Below are 24,339 nucleotides of genomic sequence, written 5' to 3'. Positions count from 1 at the left end.
TGTATCAGGAGGAATGCACAACAAAATTATTGATGAAATGAGCAGGTGTATTATCACAAAACCTCATCAACATTTTAAGAACTTTTAAGGATACCCCATTTTTAATTTACAGTGACTTGGGAAAAGTGGTTAATGCCAAGAAAAAAAAGTGGAATCTATTCATGTTGCTTTCTTGATTCATAAGTGCAACAAAGTAAGTTGTGTTTTTACTCAGTAATAACTTATAAAATACTTTTATTAATTTCATTTACTGTGGAATAAGAGTTGTTATCAATAAGTTGGGGTGCAAAATTCATTTTTGTTTTTCAGTAACCTGAACTACCAAGAAATCACACTGCTGAAATTTGTTGGACATTGCTAATTGGTTATTGTGATACATTTTAATTTTAGTGTATGAGAAGCAATAGCATACATTGATATGCACATGAAATGCTTTAATTAAATAGCTCTTTCACTGGATTTACATTTTGTCATCTACCCCTAATCAGGCTGGCTGATATTGCTGTAGACAGTAATTTTCATATTTAGGGCAAGTTCAGAATGCTCGGTGATTGAAGAAAATTATTGATGTGCATTTTAGGGGCCATTTTGTGGGGTCGTCCAATGAAACACAGATATGTTCTATCTAACACAATATTGTACTGGTTTCACCTAGTTTTTGCCCGTTTCAGTAATGGCATCTGTGCCATAGTCGATAATCCAGCAATATTGATGGATGGTGCAAATAGCAAGGTTTATTCTTACTTTATTTATTTTCATAAAGGGGGGGGGGGGTCTAAAGGGACAGTGATTGTGTCAAAAACTCTGGAAAGAAAATCAGGCCTTTTTTCTAAGGAATGGTATATCATGTGCTGTGTAGAGAGATGTAGGGGTGCATCCATGTTTGTATGTTTTTTAAATATTTTTTGGGGGGGCTTCATGCTCCATTTTTTCATGTTGTAATAATTGTGGACAGAAGGACATTTCTTTGCTTCACTAGACATTATGTTATAATTGTACATGTACCTGCAGGGCCACGTGCATGCATGCTTATTTGTTTGTTGTTTGTTTTTCTGGGGGGAGGCTTTATGCCCCATATTTTATGATAATATAATCTGTTTACTGAAGGAAATCTCTTTGCTTCACTAGACAGTACGTTCTAAATGTATACATGTGAAAAAGATGCACATGAGCACTTTACAAAAAATGCCAAACAGTTTTCACTATAGGAGTATTCGATATATGCCCTGGGGGTGTTTCACAAAGATTTAAGTATGACTTAGGTCGCACTTAAATGTCGACGCGTACATGATATGCAACGCGCAATCTTATTGATCAATACGCAGTAGTGCGCGTCATCTTGGCATGATCTGACCAATGCAGTCATGCCTTTTATACTGCGCGCAACTAGACATTTAAGTGCGACTCTAAGTCATACTTAAATCTTTGTGAAACACCCACCCTGGATCCCAGTTATTTGAAACCAGAATTTCTAGAAGTGAATAGGAAAGAAATGTAGAAAAAGAAACAGAGATGGATGTGAAACATGTATCCATTTGACTACGTACAAGGTCTGTATAATCTTTGAGTAAGGATTACCCAGTATTAAAAGTATGGAGATAAAAGATTTATGTTTATCATGCGTCTCAGTCCATCAATTCATCTATCCAGTTTAGCCCAGTGCATTTATCATCAAGGATGCGGCTAATGGCTTGTAAACTGGTGGGGCTCGCATCATTTTTGTCTGGGAGCATTGATGAATATTCTGTTTGCTGCAGATCTACCAGACCGTGCAGGATCGCAGACATCCCCTTGTTTAACATAAGCCAAAGAGGCCTCGGGTTGGCAGACAATACCTAGTTAAAGGAGAAGTAGAGAGAGGTTTAAGATTTGTCAATCATTCAACATCCAAAATTCAATCAGTCGTATTTACAAAATATTGATATTTATAGAAAGTGCTATCCACAATAGAATGATGTGCGCTAATGTGAGTGATTGGGCTTGATGAAACAAAGAAGAAAATCCAGAGATTAATTAGATTTGTTTTCAGATAATATACAGTAGAAACAATGCTATTAAATTTTATACAATGCTGCTTACTACATGAACAGTAGTTTTAAACAATTACGCTTAATTCATTGAGAATTAAGTATTAAAAATTAAACTTTGTTTTTTAAGATTTTATACACTTGTTTAAACCATTTAAACAACCACTGCAAGGTTGATATAGTACACAGCATTGTATAAAAATTTTAAACAACGTTTTAACTGTGTAGGTGAAAACACCTCCTTCCAAATCCATGGTGAAGGTCGGTTATTATTCAGGCCGAAGAAATGCCAAGGTCGAGACACTATTGAAGAAGAAATCGCTTGCCTGAGATACTTGATGGGCTCTTTGAGGCCAGAACTAAGGTTGAAGGCTTTTTTATTAATAGAACAAATCGAGTGGACGATGTGTGAGATAAATACCGTGTTTACACATTGACTCGGCTCGGGTGTTGAACACTGCGAAGAAGGGATCAGAGATCGCGTTTATACGTACATATAAAAAGGCGAGTTCAACACGGCTCGCGGATCTCGAACGGAAGAAGAATTATGACGTCGCAAATTAAACGCGGGAAATTCACCGCCGGAATCGAATCTTGTCCGTGCGAACAACAACAATGCCAAAAGTGAAAGCGCGCGCAGTGACCTGGTCAAGAGAGTTCGACGCGGCTTTCTGTTTACACACGAAAAAATTGCCGAGTCTGACTCGGCTCGCGGGTTGAAACCTACGATTTTGGCGGATCAAAATAGCCGTGTTCGACACGGCTCGCGGATCACACTGATCGCGTTTACACAACATAAAATTGCCGTGTTGAGCACCATGGATCATTCTCTCAAAAGGGGCTCTGTTTATGACTTTGTGATGATTATTTTTAAGCAAAGTGCCCAAAGGATTCTAACATCCTATAAAGAAGTCACCGAAAGGTGTACATGCATATTATGGCCATTTTAGAAATACACTGAAATTCTCAAGAATGAGGATACTGGTCAATACTGGACAGGGTGACCAGACGTCCCGTATTTCCCGGGATTGTCCCGTATTTTGCTCCTCTGTCCCGGCGTCCCGACAAACCCTTCCCGGGACGCCTATTTGTCCCGTATTTCAGAATATTGAACAAAATATAGTTCATTAATTAAAAGTGACGAATTTTCATCACGAAGCAGAGACAACAATAAAATTGATAACTAATCTTTGGCAAGTTCTGCGGTGATTTTCTTGCCAACTCAAATACTTTGCAAACGGACTGGCCTCCTGCCTCTGTGTGGCAGGCTACTAGCTATAGGATCGGAAGATATTCTCAATGGTGCAAATAATGACATGATTAAGTTTTTCAACCAAAATTATCACAAAATCGGCGGGAAATTCGTATAATTATATTATGGATTCTCAGATTACTGATTTGGAGATGTAATCGGAGGAACAAGTTAATGGGTTACCATAACTCGAGTCATAGATCTAGTTGTTTTAGCTTTTGTTTTGAGTCTTGTGTGTATGTTGCCGTGATGTTTTATCTAATTTTTATGGGTTACAGTTGACAATGTTTAATTTTGTCTTTTCTAAAACATTTTAGTTTCCTAAAATTTAAAATATGTATTTAAAATACACCAAATATCATGATTTTGTTAGATGATTGGATTGTTTTTGTTTACATGAAGTTTGAACCTTTTTCCTCTTCTTTTCTATCCTTCTTTCTTCATCCTTCTATCCTTCCAGCTTCCCCTTTTTTGATCCATCTATCTTTCTTTCCCAGCTCTCTTTCCTGATACTTTTCTCTCTCTGTTTTCTTTTTCTCCTCCTTTCTCTTACCTGCCTTCTTTATTAAATTTCTTTTTGTATTTCCTTCATTCTTTCTTTCCTTTAACTTTTCTTTTCGTACTTTCTCTTCTTTCATTTATTTTTAAAAATTCTTTCCTCCCTCTCTTTCCTCCTTTCTATCATTCTTTATTTTGTTTTTCCTTCTAATTATTTTCCCTTTTTCTTTCTTTCCCTTCCCTTCTTCCTCCCTTCCTGTCTCTCTTTGTTTCTGTCTTTCAAAGAATGAAGGAAACATTTTTCTTTCCTCCTCCTTTTTTCTCGCTTTCTTTTTTTCTTTCTCTCCTTTATTTTATCTTTAACACATTTATTCATCTTCCCTTCCTTTCTTTTTTTCTTTCTATATTCAAATAAAAATATGACGGAAACCTTTTATCTCTCTTTTATTCTTTCTTTCATCCTTCTTTTATCATAACTTTCTTTAAGTCTGTTTTATATTTTTCTTTCTTTCTTCTCAATTCATCTCTTTTCTCTATCTTCTTCATTCATTCGTTCACCCTCCCTTCCAATTCTTTTTATATTTTTTTGAAGTCCATATACACTGCGTAGCCTTGATCTTTTTTGACGGTCCCGTATTTCATTTAGTGAAATCTGGTCACCCTGATACTGGATGACCCCTTACTCGTATGATTGTATTCAAAGTTGACAATGTGACACTTTTTAATCAATTTCTGATTACTTGATATGTGAGCAGGAAAGTATTCTAATAACCCTAAAAAAGTATAGGCCTTTATATACTGCATCCATTTCAGGAATGAACCGAATGAACTTCTTGATACATCATGCCCCCAATTTAGAAGGATTTTGCACTGGCGTTATTACACTCGGGGTGGACAATTTGACAGTTTTCAATAACTGTCCAATGAAATAGTGATATATCTGCAGTAAAATGGAAACTGGTGATGAGCTTGAATTTATATCGGGGCATTCTTTTCTTGTTTCCTAAAATTTGGTGTCATTTAGGGGCGTACCCTACCTTATGCTTCTTATTCCATCAGTCATTCTATAAAAATAAGTCTAGGACCCGGGGGGGGGGGGGGGGGGCCACCTCCATTCACGAGTGGATACCATGCGCGACCATGGGGTCTCGAAAAGCACCCTAAACACGTAATTTCCATATTCTGAAAATGCACCCCTTAACAAGTATTGGCATGTGAAACCCTACCCTTAACAAAAATTGGAAACAAAACGATACTCTTGTCAAATATTCCCTGAAATGAACCCCTAAACAAGTAAAGGAATGTTTTATTGTTACGGGTCCTTCGGTCGTCGGCTTTACCATAATTGGTTTAGTACGACCCACCTTCTACACCTCGCGCAAATCGGACTCTAAATACGTAGTGTTGGGGCAAAAAGGACATCCTTTATAAAACATTTTCATTTTGTTTTATCATCCCCGCAAATTCGACTCTAAACACGTAATTTTCCTAGCGAAATAGATACCCTTTTTTCATTTTTTTGTGTTTTTGACACCCTTATCATGTTACGTACGTAACGTGCCCTATCGTGAAAAAGACGTCCTTTTTACATGTTTTTTTGGTCGCGCATGGTATCCACTCGTCAATGTAAGTGGCCCCCCCGGGGTCTAGGAAGAAGGCAGATTTTATAGTTGGGGTATATAGGGTAGCACCGAATGTACTACACATACTCGTTCATGATATATGTTTGTAGTCGTTCATTATAACATACAATGTACTTGTGATACTTGTAAGTAACCCTCACTTCTCAGATTGATCTTTTCAATTGCTTTCCATGTCACAGCCAATTGACTTCTGACATTTCCCCATTGGATGTGATGATAGTTATTTAGTCTACTTCTCAATGCTAAGGTGCAAAAGGGCACTGGATAAAATGTTTTGCACTGTCTACATGTACTATTTACCGTAAGTGGCGTAGCTACGCATCCCTCTCTGCATTTTGTTCAAGAGGGGGTTATGGGATAGCGATGCTTGACAATGTTTCTACATGTGTACTACCTTATTGATTGATTGATTGATTATTTATTTTATGATATATTCATTCATTCATTCATTCTTTCATTCATTCATTCATTCATTCATTCATTCATTCATTCATTCATTCATTCTTTCATTCATTCATTCATTCATTCATTCATTCATTCATTCATTCATTCATTCATTCATTCATTCATTCATTCATTCATTCATTCATTCATTCATTCATTCATTCATTCATTCATTCATTCATTCATTCATTCATTCATTCATTCATTCATTCATTCATTCATTCATTCATTCTGAATGTGTGTGACTTTTTGTTATAAGGGTAGACCATGGGTATTCATTCATTTTATTCATTCATTTATTTTTATTTTTTGTTGGGGGGAGGGGGCATAGGATGTGGGGGGTAATGGGTATTGGGACGGGGTACTAGGATCTATCTACGTGTTACAAAGTTTGATTTAAAAAGTCAATGCTTTATTTAGAACATGAATGGCTGACATTGACAGTGACAGTGAGAATGCCAAACTCGAAACCACTCCTGCTTTATGAGAATATAATGAACGTTGATAGTTTTTAATGCACGTGCCAGACATGTCACATTATGGTAAAATTTATTCCTGTCAATGACTATGCATTATTTATTACTCCTGTACTTCAGTACTCTTGGGGCCCCATAGCACGGAAGGTATGTCTTTGCCATGCAATGGACACTTTGATGTAATCCTTGATTTTGATTGGCTGTTGAGTATTGTTACCATGGTAATTACCATTATAGAATGTCTCATGCAATAGGGCCCATGCCTGCTTGTTACACTATGTAGCGCTGTTTATTTGTTTACTATATGAACCGTACAGTACAGTTTAAACAACCATGCTTTATTTATTGAGAATTAAGTATTAAGAATTAAAGTTTGTTGTTAATGCTTTTAAACATTTAAACACTTATTAGAACTATTCAAACAACTACTGTAAGGTTCATGTAGTAAACATTATTGGCCCCCAAAGAAAGAAGTCACAAAATATGTCATCATATGCATAGAGTAATAGACTCATAACAATGCAGATGTGATGAATTTGAAAAAAATATAATTTTTAAAAAGATAGTCATCACCAATTCCTTAGATTGTCAAGAGACATTCTATTATTTTTAATTAATGGATTATATTACTATGAGAAAACCCCTTTGATGGGTGGATGACTGTCTTGATCCATGTATGTACATAGTTAAGTTTAATTGAATTGATTTTATTTACAAAAATTGGGCATAGAAATTACCTGGTGCCTCGCCTTTGGTATCCAATACAGGTTTGAGGCAACTGTTTAGGCTGACATTCTTGCTAGTGTGAACTCCCCCTTGGATGTCTGTAATATTACAGACTGGTGTAATGTCCTCCCTCTGTCAACTTGCATTCATCATTACCATGTTTATGAGAATGCATAGGTATGACAGATATTGAGTGTGGGTCATTTGTTGCCATGGTGATAAATGAGTGTAAATAGAAAGGGTCTGGCCACCTTTGTTGATATAAATACATGTCAAATCCACTGTAAGACATGTTAATTGGATGAAATACCTGTAATCATTTATTTTTTGTGATGAACTTCTATAAACTGTACTGCAGCTGTGACAGCATTTAGGAGCAATAAAAATTTTATGGTATAAATGTAAATGAAACCAGAAAAGTTATTCTGTGACTATTGATTGTAGAAATACCGCTGTTAAATTAGTGGCTTTAAAAAGGGCCTTGAAATATTCCGTTTTATTGTGTAGTAACAGAATGAATAAAGTTATTCAAAAGTAAATAAGGAAATTGCTCCTCTACTGTTAATCAAAAATAGTTTTAAGTTAAACTCTTCTTCAGGTTAAGTTGCATAACATCGAACTCCAGTTTGAATATTTGCCCAGAACTGATTATGCAAATCATGCATTATAAATACCTCTTCAAAGTCAAATTTCTTTCGAGTAACTGCTTCAGAATCTTATATTAGAACCTCTAGTGTCCTATTTGCACAAGATACATGTGAAGTAGAATTCAAACTTAGATAAATGTAGATATCCACTTGCTATGGTAGGAAACAAAATTCTGCACATCAGGTGTAACATCATGTACCTTTTGAGTTGCAAATGTTTTCAATGCTCTCTGCATCTCATTGATATAATAGTTTTATAAATAAATGTAGACATCCACTTGCTATGGTAGGAAACAAAATTCTGCACATCAGGTGTAACATCATGTACCTTTGAGTTGCAAGTTTTTTCGATGCTCTCAGCATCTCATTGATATAATAGTTTTATAAATATAAAATGTAGACATCCACTTGATATGATAGGAAACAAAATTCTGCACATCAGGTGCAAGATCATATACCTTTGTGTTACAAGTGTTCTCCGTCAATGCTCTGTGCATCTCATTGGTATGATAATGGAGTCGTTTCTCCGTCATTGTTAATGTCTGAGGACTCCCTCAGAGTGGAAAGATGGATGACTCATCTTCGTACGTCATCCTTCTCTCATCCTCCCCTCCTCGTGTTTCTCCCAGAGTTCCGAGCGTGGCAGGAGCGATATTTTGGGAAAAATACGTCAGCATTGAGACAGTTTTGCTTATTTGGGGATGATCGCTTGCACCAAATTGTGATTGATTTTTGTCAGGCATGTGGTGGAGAAGATTACATCCCCCTTTTCATCATCTGGATGTTTATCCAAAACTAAAGGGAGGCTTGTATCAGAATTCTACAGATTCATGTACATGTAGCCTGTACTGGCATTTGCAGAATATAGAAAGGAGGTGAAGGTCTATCAAAGACTATACTTAATATGCCCAAAAAGCAAGATTTTTAGAGTTTAGAATCAATAAAAAAAAAGAATCATTAGAATTTGAGTTGAGCCAAGGTCGAGGCCAAGGCCGGCAAAATTTGGCCTCGAGGACGGCCTTGGCTTCATCCCTGATACTTTGCTCATCTTAGAACATGCTTGCTGGAGACCATACAAACTTCTCCATGATTGAAAGTCATTCTGAAATGATATTGGAGTGATGATGAATCGCCTCTTATAACACATCTGACTGTAATATAAGATAGTGAAGATGTGCATGGGTATATGATACACCCAATGTGCTGCATTATGAGCCAGTCACATACCTTTTATATGTTCGTATGAAAGGACGAATCACTCAGTAAATGAAATTATGCAATCCTATGTCTTGCTACACTTTGAATTTCAAAGATTTAAGGTAAAACCAGATTGGCTATGAAAAGTGATGTTGGATTTAGACTTTAATCTACATCGTGGATTTGAATTCAGAGCTATAATTTAATCCTGAGGATTAAAAATAAATCTGACTTTCAGTTGGTCACTATTCAATGTCGATCTGGATTTATTTTCATTCCGTGAAGCCAAGTGTATCTTCAAGTTCAGAAGTTGTCCATTAAAAAGAAATGAACAAAAATTGCATGTTGATATGTGATGAAATACAGGACAAGAATTATAATGATGCACATGTCCTAGATTGGGCACAACTACTTTTCCAATGGCTGTACAAATAAGAAACTTGAATTATATGAAGGCTTGTGAGAGGCACATTTAAGGCCAATAAATAGGAAAACTTGCATATTCATGGATGAAGGTTAGTGGGTGGGGCATTAAGGCCAATGAATAGGGAACCCAATGATAAATTTAAGCAAAGGGGCCCATATTATAGAACTTCTTATGGTGTGAAAAATTTGCAATAAAAGTTAAAAGCTACTGAAATCCATTAATTTGATCGGTTGATAGTAAGCTTGTCATAGAAATGGTGAACATGTATTTGTTAAATTGTAGCAAGTCTTTATCAAACAGGATATAGCCTACTCATTGTACATGGTTTAAGTGATAAATGAATTACTGGTAAATGCAAAAAAAACCCCACAATGTTTATTCATGCATGTACATGGATATGCATACAAAGTGTTGCTTTCTCTGGCCATTTTCAATGGGTGATTTCAAGTTCAGTGTTGACCTATTGGTGTTGGTGTTGGGTCAATTCTTGCAAGACCATAACACCAAACTTAAAATGAAGATGGTCTGGAAACGTCACTTACTAGTTGTTGCGACGTCAATGATGTGATCTGGATCAGTTTTATAAACTCCAAATAGATTTGGAGTTAGGGAAAACAATACGAATTCCAACACTAACACCAATGCCAACACCAGACATGAAATCACCCAATGTGAATCAAATTAGGATTTTGTTGTTACAAACATATTGCCTACTGGTACCATGTGATCCCTGTACAAAGCCTATGGGAATATCATAATTTAGTAGTAAACACGTCATTATAGATCTTTGCAAATTTGCGAAAGCTGTTTTGTGTCTTTAAAGAGCTAGTCTTAGCCAAGACAGGAGCGGGTCCCAGGGCTAAATGAATTCTATCACTCATCGGCAAATTGGTTGAAGGTGCTCGGTAATTACGTCAGATAATAGCTTGCTCCTTAGCATGACTGGCGTTGGTAATTATCTTCAAGTTTTCCAAGGACTTGGCTTATACTGAGGTGATCCCAGGTACTCCTTCTGTTGAAAAGTTGGGCCAATTGTCTTTGTTGTTTTGTTTCTAAAGAGAATTGCTAAACAAATGTAATTTTTTCTAGAAAATAGTGATAATATAATCATAATGATAATAATTACAACAACAGCAGCAAAGAACAGTAACAAGAAGAAACAACAATAACAACAAAAACTTCAGTAACTACAACAAAATAGTAATAATAAGCATTTCTATAGTGCTTATATAAGAATATTTACATTATTATTCTTGCTGAGGGTTAGAATTGCTTGCTAAAAATGTTATTGTTTCTAGACAATAATAATAACCATAATGATAATGATATGATAATAATAATAATAACAACAACAGCAAACAACAGTAACAAGAAGAAACAATAACAACAACAACAACAACAACAACTTCAAGTGCAACATCTACAACCAAATAATTACATTTAGCATTTGTATAGTGCTTTAATCAAAATATTTACATTATTTGCTGAGAGTTACATGTATACTTGGTAACTTTTGTTTTATGTTCTGTATGAACTGCAATGTGTGAGGAAGATGAAGATTTGTGAAATTGTTTTTGTGTATTGACATGTATGTTCACTGTGATCATGATGTGATTGATTGTTTTTATACTTTGAAGATAAAGACTTTATGGAATGATCTGTGTGCTTTTCTGTGTGTACGGATGTTGTAGCTGAATATTAGTATTGAAAAGGTGTTATTGATATTACATTTATTACAAATGGGATGTGCAGTTACAGCAAATGCTTTCAAAATCAGCAATATTTTATTCTATAAATTTACATCTATTTGAAACAAAGTTGTAAACCATAACTTTGGTTGACAGATTTAAATCATTAAAGTAATTGAATGGTTGAAGAAGTTTGATTTCTTGCTGGTACTATATTCCTTTTAAGATACTTTTGAAATCTGAAATACTCAATATGTTGCCTTGTTCGAAAGCTATTCATAATATCATTATAGATTTTTAAGGAAACTCCACCAGACTTTAACATAGATCTGTGTATTTGAAAGATTTATATTCTAAACAGTATTATTTTGACACTGATTTTGTCCACATTTACAAGAATGAAAAAAAAAAGTTACCTGTCCAATGAGTTTACTCCTCTATAAAGAAAGATTGTATTTTTGAATAGTAATCATCACATCCAAATAACTCATTGTTTCTACCCTTTTTTAAGAGTGTGTCTCATACTTAACTCATTTTCCTCCAATTTATCTCTTTAACTCCAGATTTCTGAAGTTTTAGTGGAATCCGATGGCGCCCGAGGTGGCCAGACCTTGCAGGCGAAGGAGGCCCTCATGGCCTGGGCCCAGCGCAATGTCAAGGACTATCCAGGAGTTCAGGTCAAAGATTTTGGGCGGAGCTGGAGAGATGGATTGGCGTTCAATGCCATTATACACAGGAACAGGTGAGTGACCCCCACCCCCTTCCCACCGCCCCCACGTTCAACTTTCGGTTGAAGTGTTCAACATTTTATGGAAATACCTTCACAGTGGTCATAACTTAAGTAAGTGACGGAAGGCTCAACTTGGCTTATCCCCTGGTAATCAAATAGCATGAAATTAGATTTATCCATGCTTCCAGTTAATCGTCCATGCATTACCAGGGATTATCTGGATTAACCGATGTGTAGGCTCAATTGGTAGAGCGTCCGCCTCACAACCAGGAGGTCGGGAGTTCAAAGCCCTGGCCATGTCAGACCAAGAGAGGTCAAAAGATGGGAGTTGCTGCTACCATTTTTTTGGTTCAACGATTCAAGGGACAGAGCGACATCGAACTGGCTCTGTTCAGTGGCTGCTGGACCTACAATCAATGGAAAAAAAAAGAATTTGCAAAGGATTTCTATTTCGGATTTCTGTTTCGAATAAGAAATATAGATTATTATCATTATTAATTATTGTTGTCTTCTTGTTTTTTTGTTTAGGCCTGACTTGATTGACTTCCAGTCCCTGAAGCCATCCGAGCACCGGGCCAATCTGGAACGTGCCTTCAGTACTGCAGAGAAACACCTTGGAGTTACTCGTCTCCTCGATCCAGAAGGTAAGAAAAGGCCCCTAAATCAGATAATGGTACGATCTAAGATGGTAATACTCCATTGTGGTGGAGGAATAAACCATTTATGTTTAGGGATGTGAAATAATTTGCGATTGAGACTATAATGTGGGATGTGTCTACAGCACTGCGGAGAAACACATTGGAGTTGCTTGTCTCCTCTATCCTGAAAGGAAAAATTATAAAATTAAATCAGATAATAGTATGATCTGCCTCCGTTGCAGTAATCTATGGTGATGAGACAATAAATTCTAGAGTTACTTTGTAACAGATATAATTAATCATATGATCCATACAAATAGCCATGTTAACAAAACATTGGTAGAGCCTTATGGACAATTGCTTGACCTGTTTATTCAGGCTACGTACAGAATAATAGAATTTAATCAGATTAAATCCTTAATTAATCAATTTAAACATTTGATGATAGTCATTTTCCCCCTTTTTTTTCTTTAGATGTGGATGTCCCCAAACCAGACGATAAATCCATCATGACCTACGTGTCGTCTCTCTACAATGTCTTCCCCAAAGTCCCTGAGAGCAGTACTTCATTCTCTTCCTCAGAGGTGAGATGACCTTTGAACTTTGACCTCTATTGACTCGCAGGTCAATGAGCTGTTAATCTTGACATCAGCTGTAACCTCAATGTTCAGTCTAACTTTCAGAATTGGTTACATGTATATCCATTATTATGTATTATGTTTATTTCTAGCACTTCACTGTACTTTAACAGCCTGCGACCTCTTGACATTTTGACCTTTGACATCTAAATAACATAATAGGTTGAAAGCACTTTCTCTTCAATAAAAATGAGATGTATACATGTACTATGCAGCTCCAAGACAACATGAAGCTATGTTGTATAAACCAGGCGCTCTGATTGGTGGAAATTCATACAGCCAGGAAGAACTGCATGAGAGGAAGGAGCTGATACGTTCACTTGCTAACAAATTATTTGTGAAATTATAAGCATGAAAAGCTCTAACAATCAAAGCAAAAGCAAACAATAAATTGGATCCGTTGTAGGAGTTAAATGTAATCAAATGTTGCTTTTATCATTTCATGTTGTAAATGTAAGTGTCATGAAACACAAAAGAAAGGAATCCCATGATTTGCATTGACCTCGGGAAGTGTGGTATAAAATACATCAAATTTGTTAAATGCATCTTTATTTCAAAACTTTTGAACATGTTTTCATTAAAGCCAAACTTTTTCAATGTGTGTATTGCTACTCTTAATTATCACATTACATTCACATCCCATTTGAAATGCCTTATATTTTCCAAATTACTTATGGTATTTCTGGAAATACCTTAACTCTTCTTGAAAACATGACCCAAAGTGCAAAATTTAAGTTGAATTCTAATTTTCTTTCCTGTTTTATTTTACCCTCCATTTCTCATTATTTCCTTTCCACCAAATTACATTCTTTCCTTTAAATTGGTACCATTATACTTCCTTGTGGTGTAATGTTATTTCTATTTTGACAAATGTACATGTATCCTCAATTATTCTCATATTCATCATGCTTGTTCATTCTCTGGTAATGTCCTCCACAATGCAATTTCATTTGGTACCTGTTACACCCTGATTTTTTCCCAATCTGTCAAAAATATTGCTGAATCCCTTTTTTTTTCCTGGTCGCCTTCGTTACCCCTGGACATGGATTGGATTGTTTTTTTTATACCCCTCTTCAATTGATTCTATGGGCGGTGTAAATTTTATATTTCGCTTACCTTTGAAAATGCACCTTCATTTGGCACCCTTATTGTGCATCATCCTTCTGTGTGTGGTGCAATTTATCTTTCTCTTTCCTTTCGTAATACACCTTCATTTTGCACCTTTGATCTACGACGCCCTCTTTGTGTGATACCATATAAATGCACCTTCATTTTGCACCTTTGATATACAACACCCCTCTTTATGTGATACCATATAAATGCACCATCATTTGGCACCTTTGATATACAACACCCCTCTTTGTGTGATACCATATAAATGCACCATCATTTGGCACCTTTGATATGTACCATCCCTCTTTGTGTGGTACCACATTAATGCACCCTCATTTGGCACCATTGATGTGCATCGCCCTTCTTTTTGCGGTACCATATTTTTCCTTCACTATCCTTCATAATGCACCCTTTTTTTGACCCGTTTAATGCGCATCAACCCTCTTTTCATCCATTGGTGGTGGTATTGCCCCCACCAACTCTTCCATTACACCATCCCCTCCCTCAAATCATCCATCTTTTCATTCTCTTCACATCAATTTGTTGCCTTGCCCGTCTTCCTTTTCAAACTTCATATGGTATATTCATCTTGCTTTCATGGGAATGTAATGTACATTTGATTTTTGGGGCAATCGGTTTATCAATTATCACTGATTTTTCTCTCTTTTTTTCCCATTATTCTTGTCGGGGTCTCTGCAATTACCATAACATCTTCCTGATACTTTCGTCAATCATTACATTATGGGAATTTCATGTGGCATTTTACAATGCTATCTATTTTCTCGGTTTCGGTTATGAATCTACTCTGATTGCTATTTGCGTCAATTCTATCAACCCACTATGTTGTCATGGTAACCTTGATGCGAGTAGAGAAAGGGAGGAAAAACGTCCCCCACTAAAACTTCCTCCACTAAGACTTCTCGAACAGAAAGAACCATTAAGTCTACTAATTCTGTAAGTAAAAAAAAGATGGAAATGAAATCATTCATTTTATTTTTCTGATAATCAGTATATAATGTTATTTGAAAAGAGAAATTTAAGTTGCCAAAGTTGAGTTTACTTTTGACAATATTCAGGTACATGTATGAGGTAGGTTAATGAAACAAAACCATTGTCTGTGTTAAAAAACAAAATTTGTTTATTTAGTGTATTAAAAGATGAAAAGGTTCAAGGGTTTTATCATGACTGAAGTGAAATGAAATGTATGTTCCTGTATGAGAAAAAAGTACATTTTTTGTACAGTACAGTTCCAAGATATGTCCTTGATGCTTATTACTTTCTAGATTTATTCAAAGAAACAGAGCGATGTTTTATACTTCCATGCGATTATGTTGGACTGAAAATATTTTCTTGTAAAATAATTGTCTCAAGTGTTACCACACCTTTTGTAATGGCCTAAAAATGGTTGAGTAATGACGTAATATTTTTTGCCTAGTGTAGAAAGTTTTAATGCTGCATGCCTGAAATATTTCTATTGCATTGCACTCTAAAGCTCAGTAGGTGTGGTGTCCCTGGTTCTGTATTCCTTTTGCTGTCATTATTACAACCGTCACCAACATCTTCATCATCGTCCTCCTATATTCTCCTCATCACCACCCATCTTCCTCCTCTTCTCTTTCATGATCATGATGATGATCATCATCATTGTTCTATTCCCTCCTCCTTATCACCAACTTCCTTATTTTCATCATTACTATCCTCAAAATCATCATCATCATCATCATCATCATCATCACCACCACCATCATCATCATCATCATCATCACCATCATCATCATCATCATCATCATCATCATCATCATTATCCCCATCATCATCACCACCATCATCATCATCATTATCATCATCATCTTCATCACCACCACCACCACCATCATCATCTTCATCATCATCATCTTCATCATCATCATCACCATCATCATCTTCATCATCATCATCATCATCATCATCATCATCATCATCATCTTCATCATCATCATCTTCATCATCATCATCATCATCACCATCATCTTCATCATCATCATCACCATCATCATCTTCATCATCATCATCACCATCATCCTCATCATCAACATTGTCATCATCATTGTGATCATCATCATTATCGTGATCATCATCATCATCATCATCATCTTCATCATCATCATCTTCATCATCATCATCATCACCATCATCTTCATCATCACCATCATCATCTTCATCATCATCATCACCATCATCCTCATCATCAACATTGTCATCATCATTGTGATCATCATCATCATCGTGATCATCATCATCATCATCATCATCATCATCCTCATAATCATCATCATCATAACCATTATCACTGCTATCAACATTGTCATCATCATAACCATTATCACTATCACCATCATCGCCATTACAACCATTATCATCACCACCATCATCATTATGATAATCATCACAATTGTCAGCATTGTTTATCATTTATTCCACCACCACCATCACAACTAGCATCACTATCATTACCATCACACCAACACCAGCATCATCATCATCACGTACCGACTCAAAACTAAACCTCTTTTCCTCTAATCACCTTTTTCCCTAACCTAAACTTTAACACACTGCTCTTAGCACGATGAATGTACATGTAGCTACATGTAACTAGCCAGTCAAGCAATATATGTAGTTGCACACTTACCAGCCACCATTCTCTTTGAATCTCGCCTTCCCCCATCTACACCCCCTCCCTTCTCCTACCAAACAACAGGCTAGGGTAGAGTCCAGACCTACGTCAAGATCTTCAGCTGCGTCTCCTCGAGTCGAGTCCCCGATCTCATCATCTAGAATAGAGTCCCCAGCCTCTTCTAGGATTGAGTTCCCAGTCTCGTCGTCATCGTCTCAGGTTGAGGCCTCCATCGTCCCCCAGGTTAAGGTAAACCTGACTTCTAGGAGTTTGGTTGGTGACATGACTTATGCTCTTGCGACCTTTGCTCTGGTCTTAATATCTCAGAGGGCTTAGGGTTAGAGTTAGGATTGTAATAGTTTTTGATTCAGAATAATGCAAACCTTAGGATTACATGTAGGGTTTGTTTAGTTTTGGATGTTAGGTCTTATGTTTGGATTAACGTGCAGATTTTCCATCAAAGCAATTGTCCCAGGAGCAACTGTCTATTGAACCACTACTTGTTTAACACCATAAGTGATTTTTGCTGTGCCCATCCTCTTTTTGTTAAAACATGGATGATAGTGACATGTCTCTACACGTATGTCTGCAACAATGTTAGTATCAATCTGGGGGAACATTTTAAAAGTTGTCAAATCTAACAAGTTTCCTTGAATGTGATGGACTGAGAAGCACTGTTACCATGTCAACTGGAAGATGGTCAAAATATATCAGTAGTGAAAAGCTGTATATGAAGTGGTCCCCAATTTTCTGAGAGACATATCTTGGCATTTTTGTTCAGTAATATTACTATGCAACATTATCAAGTCCTTAAAAATATTGAATAGAACTGATTAGTCAACTGGACTTTTAGATACTATTCTACAAGTTAGGGTACTTCTGCCAGTTATTTCCTCATCAATATGCTAATTTTATCAGATGCAAGCTGTTTTGCAAAAATCCTTAAAGATATAAAACAATATCATACAAATTCATCAGTATCTTAACTAGATGTAAAGCAAAAGTTCAAGGCTTAAAACCATTCCACTGTTAAATGCAGTTGATGCATATGCATCCAAGTAAATGCACTAAAAAATGATATTGTGATTGCTCTCTATTGTTCAACAAGCATTACGCTTCTCATGTACAGATTATTTTCACTGGTAGAGATGTGTTTAAAATCATATCCTATCGCGCAACACATATGACATCTGATGCATTTCAAGAAACAAATATATTTTCTCAAAAAAAAATTGTCTGAATATTCTTAATTTTATTTTGTTCTTTTAAACTGTAATCTCTTTGATTTCTGCTCACCAGTCCCAAACGCAAAGCTCTCCGCAAAGAAGACAGGCCGAACGTGGCTTTGACCCTTACACAATTGATGTAAGTTTGTTTTGCTTCCTGATAGCAGGATTGACTTAAACTCAGGTTTAAAGTCGTGGTTTAAGTATGGATAGCCAATTGTTACATAAATCACTAATGGTAGAGATATCATATTTCAGCTCATTCGGCTCTCAAATCATTCATAATTGTCTAGGAAGTATAAATTGTTGTCTTAATATCGATGAATCGGGAAAGAGCACAGTAAACATAAGAAACGTTCAACTTAATAAAATTATTTTACTTTTGGCTTCCCATACTTAAACTACAACTTTAAACCATAGGGTTTAACCCGAGTTAAAGTTGAACCTGACTTCAGGCCTATGAGTTTGTTTTTGTTCTTCACAAATAGTATCGCCGTACAAGCTTTCATTTCATTGATTTTTAGGGCCATTCTGTAAAATCACCAACCATTTTGTATGTGCGATCCCAATTTTGCTCCATCCTTACTTTATAAACTACACAAAGTTTGATTATTAGAGAACTTTAGACGGTTTCATATGTAAACTAGAAAACAAAGACAAATCTTATCAAGAAGATGTCACACGAAGGAGGTCGGATGTATATTATGAAGTTGCCTTCTACAATGATTATTATTTTGTAGCAAGATCCATCTTTTTCTGGAGGGAAAATTATTATTTTGTGCTCATCAAAAATTTTTGATAGAAATTGACCCACCTTATGTGCTCCCTCATTGAAATCATAAAATGGAGTAGTGTTTGTGCTCATACACATTCATTTTCAATTAGATTTCTAACCTAGATAAAAAAATAATTTTTTGGTCTTGTGTTTCTCATAACTTCATGTATAAATCTGGATTGGTACACCTCCTACATGTACCTTTTTGTAACACATTTCTTGGATTACAAATACGGGGGAAAGGAGAAGAATATTAAAATTTGTGTTCTCCATGTTGCCATAATGATGTTTTTTTGTTTTTTCTAAAGAATTTGAGTTTGCAGCCATATGCTCTTTGTCAATAAAATCAGAGTTATGTTTTGTTTTTGTTATCTTATACTTCTTCCTAAGAAAAAAATATTGCAGCAGATTTCTTCATTTGAATGTTTTATTTATTTTTTTTGCATTGCCTCTGCGCCTCACTGTTATTATGTTTTGCATATTTCTATTTCTAGCAAATGGTTAAGTCTATTCCGAAACCTGTAGAAGATCCAGTACAATCACAGCGTGCTTATGTGAGTTTAATACTTGAGTGCCCCACCCCTAAATTCAGATTCAATGCAAATTTTATGTGGAGTACCACAGGGGTCAGTTGTGGGTCCATTGTTTGTTTGAACTTTATATAAATGATTTTTCCAACTGTTTTTCTCTTCTCAGTGATTTTCATAAAACAAGCAATCTCAAAATTATTTATTACTTCATAGTATCCATTTTCTTGTACATATCTCTCTTTAAAATAGTATTGATTTAATTTTCACCAAATCCTACTGAAGAAAAGATGTACATGATAAGATACAGGGTCTGTGATATAAAATATCCAATCAATCTCAAAGTTGATATCAATCTTAATTCAATAGAAAAGAACATATAATGAATAGTTAAAATTTAATTTAAGATTGCATTGCAGGATATTATGATTATATGTTAATGAAATGCAGAAAGTGTATTGTTCCTTTCAAGAAATTTTGATTGATTTTTATTGTATTTATAATTTACACTAAATGAACACTACAAAGTGCTATATCATTGATGCTAGATTTGTGTAAATACTTGTAATAAAACTACAATAATAACCTTTATTATCTGGTCATTGTGTATAATGCACATATAATGATTGATGGAATGAGAGATTGCAAAATTGATTACTTGTGAAAAGAATGTATCTGATTTAAGTTACGATAGACTTGATCTTGCAATTTTACAAACCAAACCATTATCAATCATTTCTAAATTAGATCCCAAATCAAACAATGAATATGTGTACAGTGTACATGTAGATGACACCCCAGTTCATTATAAATGCATTAATTAAGTATTAAAAAAGGGGGGGGGGGGACGATTATGGACGATTATGTGGAGCGTTGTGGCCCAGTGGATTAGTCTTCGGACTTTGAAACAGAGGGTCGTGGGTTCGAATCCCAGCCATGGCGTAATTTCCTTCAGCAAGAAACTGATCCACAATGTGCTGCACTCAACCCAGGTGAGGTAAATGGGTACCGGTAGGAAATAATTCCTTAAAAAGCTGTGTGCGCTATGAACGCCTAGCTTAGCCGGGTAATATAGGAGCGCCTTGAGCACCTAACAAGGTGGATATGAGCGCAATATAAATACCCTATATTATTATATTATTATTATTATCATTTTATTTGTACATGCCCACTTGAGTTTGAGTTTTGCCTGTTTCACACTTTCATTTTTTTATTTTTGCTTGCACCACTCTCGTTCCCATCTCACTCCTTATTTCCTGTGCATGGCGATGCGTCGCAGTCCGCACAACAGTACAGCAGTCCAGGCAGTGGGTACAGAAAGTCTGAGCCAACTATTATAGTGGATATTAAAGTGAGTCAGAGTGTGGAATTTCAAAGAAAAAAAATCTTAAATTTTAGAGATATGATCAAATACATTCATCATCATCAACCCGTCAATAAATTAACAGTTTGATTAATGATTTTCCCCAAAATGTGTTAACATTGACTCAAACTGTAGTTGAACTTTTGTATACAATTCAAGATAATAAGAGAATAATTAGAATTATGGTAGTACCACTCTATTTACAATGATTGAATATCAGTGAAATCAACAGATTTGAATATCAATAAAATAAACAAATTTTAATATCAATGAAATAAACAGATTTCACACTCTGGGGTTTGAAGTTCACAAATTACATTTTAATTTTTGAAATCAGAAAATTAAAGAAAAGTTTGGCCACACTCATTGGGAGCGCCAGAGCTCCAGAGATTTCAAGAAAATATACAGTTGACTGAAAAAGAAGTAAAATCATTGAAAACAATTAGTCATATTTCATTAAAAGTAATGATAATTCAATGATCTTGACAAAATGATATAATGGATGTTTCGATGTAGGTTTAGTCCCCCATTCTGAGATGTGGCTGGATTTACATCGCACACATAATATGATCATATTAAAATGATGCATTGAACATCTTCATATCTTCAAATAATTTACTTGTTCACAAGCATAGTCTTTTGAAGAAGAAAAATAATAAAATCCCAACATCACCTTTTAATTTTATTTTATGTGTCATGTCTTTCACAGAAATGTATGTTTGTTTCTGTCATTTTAAACCACATTTTCCCACCATCATACAGCATCCATATGATATCATTGCCACTTTTTGTCGTCCAATTCATTTGTTTCATTTCGTCAACCATATTTTCTTTTATATTTTGAAAATTAAAGACACATTGACATTTACAGATTCAGTGATTGTAGAATCATTATGTATTAGTATTCTGTGTATTCTGTTATTCTGTGTAAATATATATAGTTTAAAGTGTATAATTATTTTGTTCCCCCTAACAATGATCTTTTTATTGAACATTATGAAGGAATTGCTTCTTTTGTCACTTTATTGCTAAAGCTGGATAACTATATGCTGAGATAAAATTTAGTTAGATGAATATTAATTACATGTAAATCTCTGTGCAGTTAAAAAAATAGTTACTGTAATGTAATTTTAAGCTTTTTATAGATGCAAAAATTTATACCCCTGTCCTTGCTTTTTAAAATAACATTTATTTGTCTTTTCTGTAAATTCACATTCCTTTATCTTTAAAAAATGTACAATTTTTATCTATCTATCTATCTATCTATCTGTCTATCTATCTATCTATCTATCTATCTGTCTATATCTATATGTCAATCTGCCTGTCTGATATCTCTTTATCTCTTTAATGCAAAGTGGAAATAAACGTTAAAAATTAATTTTTGCATCTCTTAATTTTCTTCCCCTTCTATCTAATCTTGAATCATAAAATCCTGCCTCTTTCACACCCCAAATTAAAAATGGAATAGAAACCAGTGCACACTACCATCGACTTTGGTGGCGAACCCGCACCAGATTCGGGAAAAGTAAGTACTTATTTCTAAACAAATATTTCTCTCCAATGCAGTATTTAACCATAACTGCTTTAATAAGATAATGCATGTGCTTGTAAATATTTGCATATTTATGAAAAAAATGCTTTCCTGTGCTGTGCAGTGAACCTTTTATTTATTCCCAATTATTAAGGAATGAATATTCTGTTGTCTGATGTAATGTTTTCTGTGTCAACCAAATTTTCACCTCATGAATAACTCTGTGCCAGCGTTTCAGTCTGTTTTATGTACATGCACTTTTCTGTTGTTGAAAAAATAGCTATTTACAGTGTTGTATTTATCTCTGAACTAAATGTTATCTGCACTTTACTACAGGATGTGTACATTGTACGTGTGTGGTTTTGTTCGAATATCTTAACTTCTATGTAAATGAGATTGATGTTTTGAGGATACAGAAAGCAAGGACTTCATCTTTAGTTATTCCATTGATTGGAACAATGCCCCTTCCCCTTTTTGTACTTGAAATAATGGAAGGCGACATATTAGAATTACAAATGATTTAAAAAATAGCAAAAGAGGGGGGGGGGGGGGAAACAAAGGGCGTCAAATATTGAGGAGAGAGGATTGGTTAGGGAAACGCATTGCAAATTGCCCTTTATTGACAGGAAAAAAAGAACTCAAAATGAAGGCTTCTGGTTTGTTTGTGTTCCCTCATCTGTTTGAAGTTAACTAATTTTGTCCCAGCACAGAAAAATAAATATTTCCAAAGGAGATTTGAAGATGACAGTGGGCGATTTCAAGTCTGGTGTTGGCATTGGTGTTGGTGTTAGTGTTGAAATTTGGATTGCTTCCCCAAGCTCCAAAATCTATTCTGAGTTTGTAAAACTGATCCAGATCACATTATTGACATCTCAAAAACTAGTGAGTGACTTTTCAGGATCATGTTCATGTTATGTTTGGTGTTATACTCGTGTAGAAATTGACACCAACACCAAAAGGTCAACACTGAATTTGAAATTACCCATTGTTGTAACATGATGAAAAAGCTACATATCCCCCTTCCCCAGTGCAAATAATGAGCACTAGTGTAATTTTTTTTGGAAAGCAAATATATTTAACAATGCTCCATGGCTCATGATTTTATTATCTAGATCATTATTTTCAGTTTTTGTGTACTGCATATTTCATGTTAAATATATTGTGTATATGTTTTCATTCATTTATTTTGCTCGACCCGAAGATAATACTGATCCCACGAGAAATGTACATGTACCGACAAGTATGTTTTTTTTTTTTACATTTTTTTTTGCTTTGGGAAATTGAAAGATTGTTACATATTTTTTTTTTCATTTATTCATGGTCCATTAAATGTAAAAGGGGTTTTACTCCATATCCACTTTCATTGTAAAATACTCATAATACTCATAAGTGGGGTAACTTATTAAAACACATTTTTGTTGTATTTCATAGATGGGGTTCTTGTTTATTATTGGTATCCATATCCATGCATTCATATTCAAATGCTTTGTAAACTTGTATTATGTCAATATTTGTATAATTGAATGTTTTATGTAATATTCTGTTATTGTCATGTATAATCATTTATTTTTTTGTCTCTCATTCTAACAATTCTTATTATCATATGGTAATTTAATTCATTTGTGTGTTTGTTGTTTGTGTTTTATCATATTCCATTTTGGGTGAAGGTATTTTCATTCTCATAACATTGTGTTGTGTCATTTTTTACTTTTGATTTAGAGATGTTGTGTTTGTTTTCACATTTATATGACATAAAGATACACTATTCCCAGACTTATATATCTTTTTCCTTATTTCCAAATTTACAACTTGTTTCTAATTTATTTTCTACCTTGGGGCACATTGAGAAATTAGAAATTTCTGATTATTCATAAAGCCTTCCATAGACACTGTTGTCAAAATCAAAAGTAGAAACTAACAAAATATTGATAGCCAGTTTTATGATGAAAATGGGATAAATTGAAATTTAAAAATAAACCTTATTCTCAAAGGCTTAATGCATCTCTCTAAGACCCAAGTATATTTAAGGAAAGATGAAAATGTAATTATACAAAAAAAGGGGACTTATGTCATTTTGTTGCTCTCTCTTCATGGAATATATTAACAATGCCATGTATGTA

General features: G+C 34.9%; 2 protein-coding genes across 2 annotated transcripts in view; both read left to right on the top strand.

Moving 5' to 3' along the window:
* LOC121430520 (spectrin beta chain, erythrocytic-like) overlaps window positions 1-15,007 on the top strand; it is a 29,151-nt gene extending 14,144 nt beyond the window's left edge. Inside the window, exons 2-4 of the mRNA XM_041627809.1 lie at window positions 11,589-11,767; window positions 12,284-12,399; window positions 12,868-15,007. Coding sequence (XP_041483743.1) covers window positions 11,589-11,767; window positions 12,284-12,399; window positions 12,868-12,986 — 414 coding nt within the window. The 3' untranslated portion in view covers window positions 12,987-15,007. The remainder of the gene's footprint in view (window positions 1-11,588; window positions 11,768-12,283; window positions 12,400-12,867) is intronic.
* A 217-nt stretch (window positions 15,008-15,224) lies between these two features.
* The window catches only part of LOC121430602, an 84,987-nt gene continuing 75,872 nt past the window's right edge, over window positions 15,225-24,339 (top strand). The window contains exons 1-3 of the mRNA XM_041627920.1: window positions 15,225-15,233; window positions 16,882-17,046; window positions 18,097-18,162. Of these exons, the coding sequence (XP_041483854.1) occupies window positions 15,225-15,233; window positions 16,882-17,046; window positions 18,097-18,162 (240 nt within the window). The remainder of the gene's footprint in view (window positions 15,234-16,881; window positions 17,047-18,096; window positions 18,163-24,339) is intronic.

This window comes from Lytechinus variegatus, chromosome 17 (assembly GCF_018143015.1).
Source record: "Lytechinus variegatus isolate NC3 chromosome 17, Lvar_3.0, whole genome shotgun sequence".
Taxonomy (NCBI): Eukaryota; Metazoa; Echinodermata; class Echinoidea; order Temnopleuroida; family Toxopneustidae; genus Lytechinus; species Lytechinus variegatus.
This window is presented reverse-complemented; position numbering and strand designations above follow the sequence as displayed.